This window comes from Protopterus annectens, chromosome 7.part0 (genome assembly GCF_019279795.1).
Source record: "Protopterus annectens isolate FY-2018-M chromosome 7.part0, PAN1.0, whole genome shotgun sequence".
In the NCBI taxonomy this organism is placed as follows: domain Eukaryota; kingdom Metazoa; phylum Chordata; order Ceratodontiformes; family Protopteridae; genus Protopterus; species Protopterus annectens.
The window spans coordinates 968,239,608-968,256,569 of NC_056739.1; the positions used below are offsets into that span (position 1 = coordinate 968,239,608).

The 16,962-nt window shown below is 43.0% G+C and overlaps 1 protein-coding gene across 1 annotated transcript in view; it reads right to left on the reverse strand.

Moving 5' to 3' along the window:
• The window catches only part of LOC122806809 (tropomodulin-3-like), a 792,984-nt gene that overhangs the window by 143,836 nt on the left and 632,186 nt on the right, over positions 1–16,962 (reverse strand). The window contains exon 8 of the mRNA XM_044077539.1: positions 4,138–4,281. Within this exon, the coding sequence (XP_043933474.1) occupies positions 4,138–4,281 (144 nt within the window). The remainder of the gene's footprint in view (positions 1–4,137; positions 4,282–16,962) is intronic.

The following is a 16,962-nucleotide window of genomic DNA, read 5'->3' on the forward strand; positions in this document are numbered from 1 at the left end:
TTTCAAATATATTAATTGATGCTGGGGTTTTGATTTGATTTTCTAGTCATGTGACTTGGTTTTAAACCCTATTTAAACACAGTTATTCAGAGTGGGTTTATTCTGATGAAGTCATTTGTTATACTCTGATGAAAGCACTCTATAAAGTATGTTATTGTCACAAGGTTGTGGTTCTTCCTGGGTTTGGTTTTTCAATTTGTGAATATCGTATTCATTCTTTTTTTTGTGAAAGCTAGTTTTGTTTTTTACTACTTTGCATTTGTGGGAGCTTGAACCAGTCTGTTGTTTCAGCAGCTCTTCTTTAGAAAAGCACAGCAGTCTTTCCAGAATGAGGGGGGTAACCAAAATGGATGCTACCCACATGGTGAGAGGGAGTCCTCAGAACCAGGCCCTCCATGGAGCTTATTTTAGGAGGCCTTTCCAGGGCCATTGAAGGACTGCCTAACTGTCCTGCTTTGGAGGCAGTCAGGGGTCCCTTGGCTGTACACCCAGAAGCATGGGAGGATACCACCTTGGACACTTGGGTATTAACAGTCATACCCAAAGGCAAAACCAAAAGAAAATATATATTTGTTATGAAGCTCTTAACAATCCATACTGTACAGCAGATAACTTCTTATTACTAATTTTAATTTTTCACCTCAAATGAACTCGGGGGACAGACATACTGGGGTGATTTTGTTAGCTTGTAAAGTTACTTTATGTACAGTGATGGCAGAGCTGATGAGACATTTTTACTATAGCCTTTCCTCACAAATACTGCCAAATCTAGGAATCCTCAGTAGAAGTATCGCTAACTGGTTTTGCAGCAACTCTTGCATAATTGCTTTTTACGTATGAGTTACAAAGTCTGCAAAAAGTCCTTACAGAAATGTAAAGTACCACCAAGATAACATAACATTTTTAAAAAGTAGAATTTTGCAACTTTCAGGTCCTGTGTTCTCACCCTCTTTGCCTTTATTAGTCAAATGATCCTATTTTCTGGACTGCAAAGCTCAGATAATTAATTTGCTTTCAGGGGTTATCAGTTTTGCTGGTCTTCAGAATACAAAAGGCACAACAGTTTTATGACCTCAGGAAAAGGCTGCTGTTACAACTGGCAGTATGCAGCTGTATGACCGGCATGGATGTGAAGCACCACAAAGAATCACAGATGCCTTCATACGTATGGTTTCCTTGGCAAAGAAATATCCAAACATAACAAAATAAATTATGTAAGATCAAAACAGATAGGCTTCCAGACAGTGTGTCATGAAACTTCACTCACTTATAACACTGTGCAATGAAGAGGTTGACTAGGACAGAGATGTCTCACTGGGGAAGATGATGCTAAACCAAATTTTTTAAATATGCGAAATGGCAGGAATTATGCTTTATGGAGGAAAACGCACTTTGGAGAAATGAGATGTTGCTTTTAAAGCATAATTATTCTTCAGTGTTGTTTTACATTACCGGATACATTCTGTCCCTCAGGACTGAATGTCTGCTTTCGCATCCTCCTCTTGCTTAAGGATCCTTCCCTGATATCTGACAGGGGTATGGCTTATTTTTTCATTATTTGGCTTCTCTGGTCACTCCATCTTACAGAGTCTCCTTAACTCTTTCACAGACCTCTTCTATTTTCAGACACTTATGGGGTACACTTTTTAAGCATATGCAGACACCTCCTCCTCACTAAATCCTTGATTTTTTTTGTGCTCTGGAAAGGCCTGTAAATGTCAGGCCCCGTGAAGTAGAATCTTTTTTCTTAAAATTTTACAGTGCTAACATAAGAATGCTTGGTAGTCCTCCCACAGCAAAACAGGCACTGAAAATGGTAATATTTAGGCAGAATCTGATTTCTAAAGCCACAGAGATTTTTGTGGATCCTGGCCTGAAAAATGTTGGTTTTAAGAGCTGGGCTTCTAATGGCCCTTGTGCCTACACTTTCTTGTACCTACTGGGCAGATTATCTGTCCACAGAGTAGCACATGCCCTGTCACAGTCATCAAAGGCATTTTTATACTCCAGCAGGAAATATCCTTAAGAAGAACATCAAAATATCTCATTATTTGCAGAAGCAGCATACAGTTACCAAGGATCAATGAACACCCTTGCTGTGTCTGTGTCAGGATAAAAAGATTAAGTTATATAAGTGGAAATAATGAGAAGGGAAAAATATTATGACAGGGATACTACAGTCTTGCCCTGGCAGAAAATTTACCATAATCTAAAATAAAGTAAACATTGTAATTTAAATGTCTGGATTTACTTGCTTGATAACCAGGTAAGTTTCTGCCACAATCCATCACATGGTCAAAGGTAAACAGAAGAGGTGACTTCTGGTATACTTTCAACATAAGCAAGGATTTATAAGGATAAACAATAACATTAAACAGCACCTTTAATTACCCACGCACTGATACAGTTCTCTGCAAATGCATGTTGGTCAAAAGCTTACTGACAATACACCAACAACGCACCACTATAGTGCATTTTTTCCAGGCAGAAATTTACATTCACAAATGTCACTGCTTCACTAATAATAGGCTGCTAATTTACTACTAGAAACGTGTTCAGATGTGCTTAATTCATATCATTGTGCTGGTCAATAGTAATGCATTCCTTACAAGTTAAGTACATCATATAGCTATTTTAAAGTCTATGTAATATGTGGGTTTTCTACTTGTGCTCTCATTTACTCCCACATTCCAAACACACGCAGTATGTGGATCGGGGTCTGTAAACTGTCCATAGGTTTGAATGCATGCATGTGAGATACAGAAGAAAGACCTGGCAATCTACTTCCATTTCACCCTTTGCCTTGTTAAGTCTGAGGATGGTGGTGACTGATGACAGGGTCATTCTAGGAGTAAGATGAGACTCCTAAGAGATACAGAGTGTATATATCTACACTGTGTGTGTGTGTTGGGGGGGGGGTGTCAGTGGAAGGAAAATTCAAGGTCTTCAGCATCTGTCCTATGAGGACCATCTGAAATCACGGTCACTTTATTTTGTTTTATACAGACTGCTCAGAGGTGATCTCTACCTTGCATAGAAGGCAATCATTGATCCTGCTTTATTGGAAATGGTGCATATCTGTTAAGTCAAATGGTACACGGATTACTTGCTCTAATGGCCTTACCTTGGTATGCGATTTTAACAGAATGTACTGGAGGGACAGATTTGTCTCCCAGAGGTTACCAGACCTTTGGAACAGACTCCCACTTCATGTCAAGCAGAACACCTCATTGGCCCTCTTCAAATGCAATTTGGACGATTAGATGGGTAACTAAGTTCACCCCAAGGGTTCCACTTATGTCCCTCGTAGACAAGGGTGACAGATGTTGATCGTGGAAACAAGGGTAAAACTTGGCAAGCCTTGCAAGGGCCCTAGGGATATTAGCCTAGTAACCTCCTATGATCCTACGGAACTGCCATTTAGAACTGCTGGCAGTATGTAATAAAAACCAATAAGTACCAATATGCAGGTGATGTGTATTCACAAACCAGAGCTACTTACAGACATCCCTGGCCTTGACAATGTATGGATTCTTTAAGTGCTCTGAAAACCAAGGCACTGAAATGGCAACAAATGCTATCAAGCACTAATTTCAGAAGTCCCTGATCTTATTTACGTACAGATTCATTAAGTGCTCTGATTTACAGAAATGTAGAAATGCAAAACTCTCACTAAAAACAATGCTTCACTATAGCACATTTGTTAGCACTGCTGCCTCACAGTGTATGGTTCTCCAATTCAATTCTCAGTTGGGGAGTTGGGGTGCATTATGTGTACAACCTGTATGTCTTCCCTGTGTCCAAGTGGTTTGCCAAGTACTACATTTCTTCTCACATCCCAAGGACAATGAATTGGCGATTTTCCACCTTGCTCACAGGTCTACAATGCATGCATTTATATATGTATTCTGTGGCAGATTAGTGTCTTATCTGGCAGTGGTTTCTCTGACTTGGCACTCGCTAGGTTCCGGCTCCTCTGCGACCTGAAGTTGGATAAATGGACAACTGAAGAATGAATTAATTCATTATCACTTAAGAGGCAGCATCAAATGTATTCTGATATTACAAACATGGATCATGATGGCATTAATGCTATGAATATTTATTACTTAACATTGATAAAACTTCAGACTGTACCTGGTTATCAATTCTAATTTCTGTTAAGGTGTCATTTTCTTTCAGGGCATTTACCAATGCTAAGATTCCAGTTCCTGTAATGAAGTTAGATTCAACATTAAGGCTGTTCAATGTTTTGTTTCTCTTTAACATGTCTGCAAAGGCCTGCAAGAGAAAAGGTCAGAAATTAGAACCTGTAAAAGGACTGAGCAACACTAAACTGCACTGGATAGCAAACAGCATTCCACAGTGATCTTTCAATGGTCATAAAAAGTACACCTTAACAGTAACAGTTCCTGTTTTATTACCAGACCACAGACTGAACGTTAACCTTCAAGACAAAACAGGTTTCATCAATCACAGTTTCATAACTTATAGCTATACTTCAAAACTGCCTGACCCATCACCACAGAATAAATTTTCTTAAACTAACTTTATTCATAGCTATGCTTTATCACTGACTGCTTAGCACTCCATGATTAGTGTTGCTGTCTATGCAACAAAGTACTTAACATTCTGTATGAGTGGGTTAATTTTTCAAAGACTCTGAATACGCAATGTAAGTACAATTATTTTAGGAGGAGGAGAGTTTAAGCACAGCCAGTCTTGGATTAAATTCTGGAGATGACAAGAACAGTAAACAGTTACTTAAACTCTCAGATTAAAGCAGTTATCTTAGAGCCCATTTCCATGCCACAGTGTTTAGGGTGAAAAGTGCTACCTATACGTCATGGCATCTGTAGTGCCTGAAGAGCAAATATACAACTCATAAATGTAGTACATTCCAACTGAGACTTCTAGAATAATGGTGCACCACATGACAGGCAAATCAATGCAGCTAGCTGGTTGGCATTAATGCCATATACCCATACATATACCCCTTTTAAAATCTAAACAATATACAGATGTGTATATATATATATATATATATATATATATATATATATAGATATATATATATACATAGATATATATATATATATACATAGATATATATATATATATATATATATATACACACATGTGTGTGTGTATGCATGTTCGTACATATATATATATATATATATATATATACATATATATATATATATATATATATATATATATATATATATATATATATATATATATATATATATATATATATATACATATATATATATATATATATATATATATATATACATATATATATATATATATATATATATATATATATATATATATATATATATATATATATATATATATATATATATATATATATATATATATATATATATATATATATATATATATATATATATATATATACACACACACACACATTCTGCATCCCTGAAAAGTTGTGAAGGGGTGCAGTAAACCTCACACCAAGAGCTAAGACCTTTCTACACCTTCTATCTTTGCTCCAGCTTTTTACTAACTAATGGTCTAAAATCAGTGCCACTGAATAGGTCATTAATGAAGTTCTCATTGGAATTTAACAGAAAGTTGGTGAGGTGAAGTCAGGCATGACTGCATAAAATAACCTTCGCACCTGCCACCCTTGTTACACTACCTACTTAATTATCAGAAAGGAGCATGGTGAGATTACTTGAAATGGGCAGCATAAATGCCCAAGTAGAAAGCTTTTACTTAAGATCTCTGTCTGGCACCTTCTCCAGTGACTTCAATATCTTGTCCAAAATGGAATGCAAAATCTCAGCATATGTGTTTGGTAGCTAACTGCCACCAGTGCAGAGTTGGAGGATATGTAGACTGGCTTCTCACAGTGGTCAATAGCATCTCCCTATTGAGATCTTGAGACCTGAATTACAGAGTCTTGACATACTGAAAAAAAAAATAATACAAAAATATAGAACAGTGTATATCGAACATTGTTGTTTTCCTTTAAACTTGATTTTTGCAGGGGGACACCCCACCGATTTGGGCGCAAGTCCCTCATACCCTGAATTTATATATTCCCAACTTTGATACCTCTGTGAAAAGGGAATATTTTGAGAAATGTCAATCTCAGTCTTAGTATTCGTAAGTCTGGATTTTAAGCCATTCAGTCTCCTTAGCTTGGGACTCAGCAACATGGGTCCCGAGATTTTAAACAGTTACATCCCCAGCTCTCTGGTGAATAGGCCACAGAACTCTGACACTGGAACCTTCTTTAAAGGCACTGTAGTGACTGCAAACACTAGAATTCTGGACCCAGAATTTCCACTTCTTGGGGGTCGACAGGATAATTTTAGGCTTCTTAGACAACAGTATCACAATGCAGGGTTCCTTTTAAACTTTTTGTGCACCCAAAGCCACCACCTCATCTACAGGAGGTGCCATCTAGTCAGAGGAAGGGAGAGACAGAAGAGACCGGAACACATCCTGTAGAACCTGATCGGAAGACAAGGGAAGGAAGTAACTGGCCAATTCCCTTTAGTCTGCATGATGTGTACAACTTCAGTGAGTTTTAGGCCATCTGGAGGGGTGTGAAACTGGGGAATCAGCCTTAGTCTTCCTGACTGGCGTCTGGCCAAGGACAGCCCTGTGAAAAGTCTGTGTACTGTGTTTTTCCTCTTACAAGACATCCTGCTATACTCCCCTTGGTGGGGACTATCCGAAGAGGAAGTAACAGTGCAAGAAGCTGGTTCAGACACTCTTCTGCATTTCTGTCTGAAGCTCTCATGTCCTCAGTCCGCGTGGCATTAACTGGTAATAGGCTGAGACACAGGTCAGAAGTAGTCTCGGGTAAAATCTGGTTGTGCTGCAGAAAAAAAAGGGTGCATCTACAGCAACGACTGTGATAGCTAGCCTAATACCAGTACTGGTGTTGATAGCCAGAATGAAATATCTGATGCAGATAGCCCAGCACTGACAGCAGTTGTCAATGAACCACTCGCACACCAACCAACCAACCAACCATCTGGTGTCAATGTCAAATCCTTTGCTACCAAGGGCTGAAAACTCCAGCCTCAACATTAGTGCCAAAAAAGGTTGGTGCTGAAGTTGGGCCCAAGTCAATGGCCCCAGAGACAGGACCAAAGGAGATGGGTGGTAAAGGAATTGAAGCAGAGGAAATCAGTGTCAACAGTGGCATCTTCAGATTAGGGATGACTTTTTTGTTGCCAGCAGAGTGCTAGGTGGCTTTGATGCAATCAGCTCAGGAACAGGGGGTCAACAATGAGGCTATTAGTGATGGAGAAAGGGTGACTATCCCTGCCCAGCCCAGAATGAGAAGGGGACTGGATGAAATAAGAAGTTATGTACCTACCATAACGTTCCATGTTAGTTGTCTTCTCTCGCCTTCTTTCTTGCTGGATGGGTTCGGAGCCGATCCTCGGCTCCGACTCGGCACTTGCCAAGCTCGAGAGCTAATTTTACCAGCTCGAGGCAACCCTATATCCCATGATGCAAGGCGTGACTACCCAGATCTCGTTTGGTAGCTATAGAAATATGCCCATTATCTTCTTCTAACAGAAGGAGAAGAAAGTAACCAAATGTGTAAACACAACACAGGGGAACTAGTAAAAGTACAGTTTTGTACCTACCATAAATGTAGATGTTCGAGGATCCACATTGCTGCAGTCCTAACTATTGGGTAGTCCGCTGTCCAGTCGGCCCGAATACCAGAGTATATGGCTGACGTCGGTCAGGGCGCATTAGACTGACGTCAGTACGTCAGGGTACTAATGCGCATGACCGACGTCATATCCTCAGTCTTTTCTTGCCCCAGATGTCAGAAGACCCTAAAAAGACAAGGCCCAATATACCTGCACCAGAAATATGTACAATATATACAAAAATATATACAAAAATATCAGCATATAACCTACACAACCACCCCTAAACACAGAGGGGAAGGAGGGAGGGTAAATTGGACTGCAGCAATGTGGATCCTCGAACATCTACATTTATGGTAGGTACAAAACTGTACTATGTTCTTCGTTCCACATTGCTGCAGTCCTAACTATTGGGTAGAATCCCAAAGCAGAGGTAAGGGAGGCTGGCAAATCATAAAGAAGCAGGAGCTGACAACATGCCTTGCAAAATAGCTGTGGCAAAACCAGCCCTAGACTTAGAGTAGAGAGGAAGGTGATAATGCTTAGAGAAAGTATGCACTGAACTCCAAGTAGCTGCCTCCAAAATATCCTTAGTTGCCACCCCTTAGAAATGCTGTTGAAGTGGCAGTAGCCCTAGTGGAATGAGGCCTAATCCCAGCTGGAATCTCCTTGCCATGATGGGAATAACAAAATGCAATGCAAAACCCAATCCACCTAGAAATAGTTTGTTTTGACACAGGCTTGCCCTCTTGAACTCAAAGCAAAAGAAACAAACAACTGCTGAGACTGCCTAAAATCCTTAGTCCTGCTTAAATAATAACGCAATTGCCTATGTACATCTAAAGTGTGCAAAATCTTTTCCCCTTTATTTTGGGGTCTGCATAAAAAGTAGGCAAATGAATAGTTTGGTTTAAAGCCACACTAGAAACCACCGTAGGCATAAAGGAAGGATTAGTACGTAATGATACCCTATCCTTATGGAAAATCAAAAAAGGGCTCTACTGCCATAAGGGCCTGCAACTCAGACACCCTTCTTGCAGAAGTAATAGCCAACAGAAAAGCAGTCTTCCATGACAAGTATTTCAATTCAGCAGTAGCCGCAGGCTCAAAAGGTTGTAGAGTAAGTTTTTCCAACACAAAATTGAGATCCCAAGCAGGAGTAGGAGCTCTACGGGGGTCTTATATTCTTTGCCCCTCTAAGAAACTGCTTGAACAAAGGATGCGAAAACAATGGTGGGTCACAATCATAGTGAGCTGAAATTGCTGCAGCATGAATCTTAATGGAAGAGAAGGACAAACCTTTGTCCAATAACTCAGTAAGATATTGAAGAGCCACATTCAAATTAGGCTCAGAAATCTCCAAATTCTTTGCTGTACTCCAAAATAAAAACCTCTTCCATTTTTCTGCGTACACTTTCCTTGTACTAGGTCTTCTAGCTTCCATAATCACATTTAAAACTTGTGGAGGAAGTTGAGACCTGCTGTGTTTCAACACAGAATATGCCAGGCTGTTAGATGAAGTGAGTGAAGCTTGACATTGAGCAGATGACCGTCCTTCTGAGATAACAGATGTGGAATCAAAGGTAAAGGCCATGGAGGCTTCCTTACCAGACTCCTTAGTAGTGGGTACCAGTGTTGCCGAGGCCAATCTGGAGCTATTAAAATCATCCTTGGCTTGTCTTGTCTGACCTTTAAGAGCACCTTTGGAAGAAGAGGCAGAGGTGGAAAGGCATACACATGAAGATTTTTCCAACTGAAAGAAAGAGCATCCACTTTCCAAGCTGTGTGATGAAACCCCTTTGTGCAAAACTTTGGCAGCTGGTGGTTTAGTGGAGAAGCGAACAGATCTATGTCTGGAGTTCCCCATGACACTGTCAATTTCTGAAATACATGAAGATCCAGTTTCCACTCGTGGGGATCCATGATTTGTCTGCTTAACACATCTGCTAAGGAGTTCTGTGCTCCCGGCAGAAACCTTGCCTGAAGAGTTAGTTGCAAGCTGAGCGCAGTCTCCCATAAAATCATTGCTTGCCTGCATAGAGGATAAGAATGTGTTCCCCTTGTTTGTTGATGTACCACATGACAGTTGTGTTGTCTGTTAGAATCAACACCTGCCCTGGAAGAAGTAACTCCTTGAAAGCCATTAATGCAAACTGGACTGCTAACATCTCCTTCATGTTGATATGTAGATGCTGTAGTCTGGCAGGCCACTTGTCTTGTATCCACTTTCCATTTAGATGAGCTCCCAAGCAATGTCCGAGGCATCTGTCGTTAAAATCTGACTCGCCTCTGGCCGGGTCACAGAGAGTCCCTTGTTTAGGTGACATTCCTGAGCCCACCACAAAAATTCTTTTTGAAGGCAAGGTATTATTTGAATGACAGTGTCCAAATCCTGGCAGTGCTGTGTCCATACATTTTTGAGATATCATTGCAGCTTCCTCATATGCAGTTTGGCATTGGGAAGCACCAGAATACAAGATGCCATGAACCCTAATGCTTGAAGGACTGTCCTTGCAGTCAGCACGGACTGATGAGATAGTTGATGGAAGTAAAGGGATAGACTCTTTTGTTTGTCCGGGGTTAAAAAGGCCATCTGGGCTGCTGTATTCAGTCTCACACCCAGAAAGCACATGTCTTGAGAGGGTACTAGACTGGACTTTATTTCGTTCACAGAATACCCTAGGCATCTTAGCACTGCTATAACATATTCCAGATGCTGTAGAAGGTCTTCCTTTTCTTGAGCCAGAATCAGGCAGTCGTCCAAGTAAGGATAGATTTGAATTCCTTTTAGCCTGAAGTAAGCTATCACTGGAGCCAGAACCTTTGTGAATACTCTGGGCAGTAGATAAGCCAAAGGGCAATGCAGAGAACTGATAATGAGAATTTCCAGCTCGAAACGCAGATACTTCCTGCAACTTAGTCTTATAGGCACATGAAGGTAAGCTTCCTTGAGATCTAAAGTTACCATCCAGTGATCTTTGCCCAGCAGAGGTAAAAGCTGTTGTAACGTCAACATCTTGAACTTTGGAATGTCCAGATAAGTGTTGAGGATAGATAAATCCAAAATTGGTCTCCACGTGTTCCCCTTCTTTGGTACTAGGAACAGGCGAGAATAAAATCCTAGGCCCCTTTCTGATACAGGGACTGGCTGAATGGCCCCTATTTGGAGTAACAGAGAAATTTGCTTGTGAGCCTCTTTCCTTTGTGGAGGAGGAACGTCTGGCATGCCTTTGAAAGGGGCAATGTATGGAAATAAAACCTGTAACCGTGGTGAATGATATCCAACACCCATCTGTCTTGAGTGATTAAATCCCAATTTTCTTTGAAAAGAGACAGTCTTCCTCCCAAAGGAGCTGCCAGACGAGAATCTACTGGCAGCTGAAAAGGCAGGTCATTGGGTCTGTTTACGAAAGGACTGACCCCTGCCCTCACCAGAAGTCTGAGCAGGTGAACTCCTGTTCTAGGCCTAAAAGAACCTTGAGCTCTGCCCCTACCACGTCTAGACCTACCCCTAGACTGGGAATCATAAGCAGGATATGTCCATCCCTTAGTAGGCCAATTTCTACTAAACTTTGGTGGCTGCACCTGCAAAAAATCTTTAACAGTTTGCATAGACTTAGCTTTGTCCTCCATTTTCTTTAAAACTGCTTCCACAGGCGAACCAAACAACACATCAGACTGTAAAGGAGCATCCAAAATCCTTGTCTTAACATGCTCCGCTAAATTCTGATCCCTCAACCAGGCATGCCTGCGAAGAACAGAACTAGTGGCAGCCACCCTCGAGGAGGCCTGTACAGCATCAAAACCACATTGCAAAGAATGCTTACCCACTTGTTCAGACACATGAACTAAATCCAGCAACTCTTTACACTCAATACCTTCCGCCAAAGCATCCACCTTAGATTTCAGTTGTGAAAGGAGATAATTTTGATATTTTAGCATGTGAAACTGACAATTCAACGCCCTCATGGCTAAAGTAGAAGAAGTATACACTTTCTTTCCCCATCTATCCAAAGCCCTTGCCTCTTTATCAGTGGGAACAGGGTTTTTAACCACAGAGGCCTTAACACCTTTAGGTCCCTGAGAAACAGTTCCGGGTCTGCCCTAGGACTCTTAAAAAGATACTTATGAGCTTCAGGCACCCTATAGTACCTATCAGGTTTAACAGGAGCAGGAGGCAAAGAGTCAGGGTTCAGGGAAGCCTCTGCAAAAACATCTTCCACCACATTCAACACAGGAGGTATAGCTAAGGGCCTATGCTGGGGTAAAAACAAGAATTCCCTAAGCCTTTTCCTGGAATCAGAGTAATCCTGGCCTTCCCATTTAAAGTGCTCCCTCATGGAATGCAGAGTCTCTGAAAATGAGAAATCCTCAGGAGGAGAAGCTGTAGGAGTGGAATCATCCACATCAGAATCAGAATAAGGAGGATACTCCTGCAAATCTTCCTCAGAAGACTCAGAAGCCTCTGAACACTGTACAAAACTATCAAACTCAGGTACCACCCTAGGCCTCTTATCAGGAGGGGGCATAGAACCTCTAATCATAGTAATCAAATCTTCTGCCATTTTAAGCATATGTTTCTTAGGCACAGAACCTGAAATGCTAGGAGAAGCCCCACTGAAGCTAAACTTGGCCTACCTCTCAAAGAAGTTTTGGAAACAGAAGGAGAGGCTCTAACTCCCTTGGGAAGAGAGGGAAGAACAGTTACCTGAGAAGCCCCTCAGCCTGGCCTACCTCCTGAGAAGGCACATCCTGTAACAGTAAAGTCTCTGCCTGAGACTCCAAAGAAACTCCTGGCAAAACCTCTGGCTCCACTGAGCCTTCTAAAGTACAGGCGTCCGGGACTGACGGTTCATCAACCCTAGGCTTCGCAGTTTTGTCCTTGCGCTTCTTGGACGAAGCGTCGGAGCATCCGACGGCATTTTATAATTACAACGCTTCCCAAACACTAACCTGGCACAGTCTAACCTTCTCTTAATAGTGCGTTTGTTAAACCTAGCACAAGAGCGGCATCCAACAACGCCGTGCTCAGGCCCTAAACAAGGTATACACAAGGTATGGTAATCCCTATGAGGTATCTGTTTCCCACAAGAAATACAGTTATTCACTTTTTCTGACATCCGGTTAAATACTGAGGCAAGAACAACAAAATGTTCCCCAACGGGGTACTTAGCCAACTCTGATTCGGTCTGAAACTCCGACTTCAGAAAATTTCAGAACGCCAACCTGCACTCGCAAAACTGCTTCTGCATCGGACCATGCGGCAAAAAAGACTGAGGATATGACGTCGGTCATGCGCATTAGTACCCTGACGTACTGACGTCAGTCTAATGCGCCCTGACCGACGTCAGCCATATACTCTGGTATTCGGGCCGACTGGACAGCGGACTACCCAATAGTTAGGACTGCAGCAATGTGGAACGAAGAACATCTAGTGACCACTCACAACTGGAGTCCATAGAAAGAAAAAACTCGTCCCCAGAGAAGAGTAAAACTTCAAGGTCTGTCCAGGCTAGGGGGAAAGGAGGGAGGGACGCAAGAAAGAAGGCGAGAGAAGACAACTAACATGGAACGTTATGGTAGGTACATAACTTCTTAATGTTAAGTTGTCAAACTCGCCTTCATTCTTGCTGGATGGGACCGCGTCCCTAGCACCTCTATCCTGGGTGGCTCAATGGAACAGACTCTTGAGAACTGTGGAACCAAACCTAGCTCTGTCTCTGGAGGCCAGGTCCAATTTGTAATGTGAGACAAAGGTATGAGGCGTGGCCCAAGTGGCTGCTGCACAAATGGTGTCAATAGGTAGCCTAGCCTGAAAAGCTGTAGATGTGGCTAGGCCTCTAGTAGAATGTGCCTTAGGTTTAGAGGGCAATTCTTTGCCCCTAAGGAGATAAACATGGGAAATAGTGGAAGAGAGCCATTTCGATAAGGTCACCTTGGAGACCTTTTCTGTTTTCTGCATAAGAAAGAAAAAGCTGATCAGATTTTCTGAATTGTTTAGTTCTATCCAAGTAGTATCTGAGCTGGCGATGAACATCCAAATAATGCAGTTTCTGTTCGGCTCTGTCCAAATAATTCGGGAAAAATACTGGAAGATCAATAGACTGGTTAAGATTCGTCTGGGAAGCCACCTTGGACAAAAAGGATGGATTTGTTCTTAGAGATACTCTATCCTTGTGGAAAACCAAGTAGGGAGGTCGAACACAGAGAGCATGAAGTTCAGACACTCTCCTAGCTGAAGTAATAGCCACCAGAAAAATTGCCTTCCAAGAGAGAAATTTTAAAGAGCATGTAGCAGCCGGTTTGAAGGGGGGAAGAATTAGGGATGTCAGCACTAAATTCAGGTCCCATTGCGGAGGAGGATCTTTAATTGGGGGCTTTAGTAGAAAGATACCCCTGAGAAAGGCTTTACAAAGCTTGTGAGACATTATGTTCTGGTCCGCTAAGCCAACATGAAAATTTGAGATTGCTGCCAACTGGACTTTGACTGTCGAAGAAGAAGAACCCGACTGAAATATCTCAGCTAAGAAGTCCAAAACTGATTGAACTGGGGCAGTAAAGGGGTCTATGTCCCTGGACTTTGCCCAGAAGGAAAAACGCTGCCACTTACTAGCACAAATCTTTCTTGTAGAGGACTTTAGAGAAGCTACTATGATATCCCGTACAGGATTAGAAATCATAGGAAGCCTGGCTAATGAAGGAAGTGGAGCAACCAAGCGGTGAGGTTGAGAGAGCGAATGGCCTGGTGCAGATGACCCCACTGGTGGGTCAAAAGATCTGGAACTGGGTCCAGACGCCAAGGCTGTACCAATAGATGGCGATGAAGGAACGGGAACCAAATTTGTCGAGGCCAGTAAGGGGCAATGAGAATCAACTTGGCTCTCAAAACGGTAGCTTTCTGAATGACTTGAGGTATCAAGGGGAATGGAGGAAAAGCATAAAGAAGTCCCCAGGGCCAAACCTGGGTTAGAGCGTCTCTGGGGGGTTGGCCTGGGAGTGGAAAGAGGGAGAAGAAGTCTGGGCATTTGCTGTTTTGGGGTGTAGCAAAAAGGTCGCAGCAAGGGAAGCCCCACTTCTGAAAAATCTCCTCCACTACTGATTGTTTGAGAGACCACTCGTGAGGCATGAGAATAGCTCTGCTCAATCTGTCCGCAATGAAGTTGGATTTCCCGGGGATGTGAGTTGCTATCAGAAACCGATGAGAGGAGATTGCCCACTGCCAAAGTCTGAGAGCTTCTCGACACACTGGATAGGACTTGGTCCCGCCCTGTTTGTTGATGTACCATACTACGGACATGTTGTCCTTCTGAACTGCAATAGTTCCTAAAGGAAGAAAGTCGTTGAGGGCTTGCAATGGTAAAAGCACTGCTCTCATCTCTAGGACATTTATGTGCAGATGGTATTCGAAGGGTTGCCAAGTGCCATGGACCATCCTGCCCTGATAATGCCCCCCCACCCGATCAGGGAGGCATCCGATGTGACTGTGGCAACCGGGGCCGGGGGAACAAACGGTCTGCCCTGGAGGACTTGAGGGGAAGAAATCCACAAGGTCAGGTGACTCTTGCAAGATTGTGTCACGATGATCTCGTGGCGCATGGGAAGCTGCTGGAAGGACCACTGGGTGAATAATATCCATTGCAGTAGCCGCATATGGAAGCGAGCCAAAGGAAGAAGTACAATGGCAGCCGCCATAAGTTCTAGCACCTTCAGGACAAACCTGGCCCTGATCTTTTTGCTGAGTAGGATGATCTGATGTCCAGAAGTCTTTGATCTGTGAGTCTTGCTGACATCCCAACAGTGTCTAGTTCTGCGCCTATAAAGGTAATAGACTGGCAAGGTGACAAGGAGGACTTTTCGAAGTTTATGGAAATTCCTAACTGGCTGCACATATGAAGAGTGTAGTCCCTGGCCTGGAGAAGTTGATGCCTGGTGGTGGCCGTGAGGAGCCAGTCGTCTAGATATGGAAACACCTGGAATCCTTGACGTCTCAGGTGAGCCGTGACCGCTGCCATGCATTTGGTGAACACTCTGGAGGCTGTAGTGAGACCAAAGGGCAGGGCTCTGAATTGAAAATGACTGGTCCCCAGCCGAAAGCGGAGAAACCTTCTGGAGCGCCTGTGAATTTTTATGTGATAGTACGCATCCTGAAGGTCTACCGAGCACATCCAGTTGTCCTTGCCCAAAAAGGGTAAAATGGACTGAAGCGTGACCATCCGGAATCTTGCCTTCTTGACAAACTTGTTTAGTCTGCTGAGGTCTAGAATTGGTCTCCAATCTCCCGTTTTTTTGGGGACCAAAAAGAATCTTGAGTAGATCCCGGATCCTATTTGGTCTGCTGGAACTGGCTGGATGGCTCTTTTTGCTAGAAGTTTTTGATACCTCCAGCTTTGAGAACTCCCTTAGTGCAACATCTGGGAGGAATACCTTCTGAGGAACAGGATAGTTTTCGAAGGGAATCCTGTAACCCTCGGATATGATCGACTGTACCCAAATGTCTTGAGAAAGGGAAAGCCATGCTGTTGGGTACAGCGACAATCTTCCCCCGACTGCCTCCAAGGGTGGACAGTCGGGCAACACCTCAGGGATGCTGGAAGGGTTTGTCAGGGAGAGGCTCTCTGCTACCCTGATTCTGCGGACCCCCTCTGCCCCTAGGGCGGCGTCTATTGTTATTACCCCCTCTGCCTCTGGGGGTAAACTGACCACGTGCGTCCGGCGTGACTCCCTGAGATTTACAGAACCACATCTTCCCTCCCTTCTGACCTTTAGGATAAGGTCTTGAAGGGGTGGAGAAACGGACTCCTATGGCAGAAAGAGTCTTGCCATCCTGCTCACATCTGGTCAATGTTTCCTTCACTTGAGGTCCAAACAAAGCCGAACCGCCGAAGGGAGTATTTGCGAAGGACGCCTTAAAGGGATCTGCGAAGTTGCAAAGCCGCATCCAGGACTGACGCCTAAGGGCCACTCCTGTGCCTGCGGCTCTACTCGCTCCATCGGCCGCATAAGAAATGAGCCGCATGGAGGAGTTTAAGGAATTTAGGATTCCCAGCTGCGAGGTAATTTTTTCTTGAGCCCCGGCAGCTGATGGATCCTGTACTACCTCACCTAGTTCCTTGAGAATATCTCTCTGAAGCCGGGTAAAGTGACAGAGATAATTCAGCGAGCGCATAGTGAAGGTCGCTGAGGAAAAAATCCACTTACCGTACCTATCCATGGTCCTAGACTCCTTGTTAGGAGGATAGACAGGTACAGAAGGATCGGCAAGTTCCTTCTTGGTGGCAACTGCCACCACCATGGCATC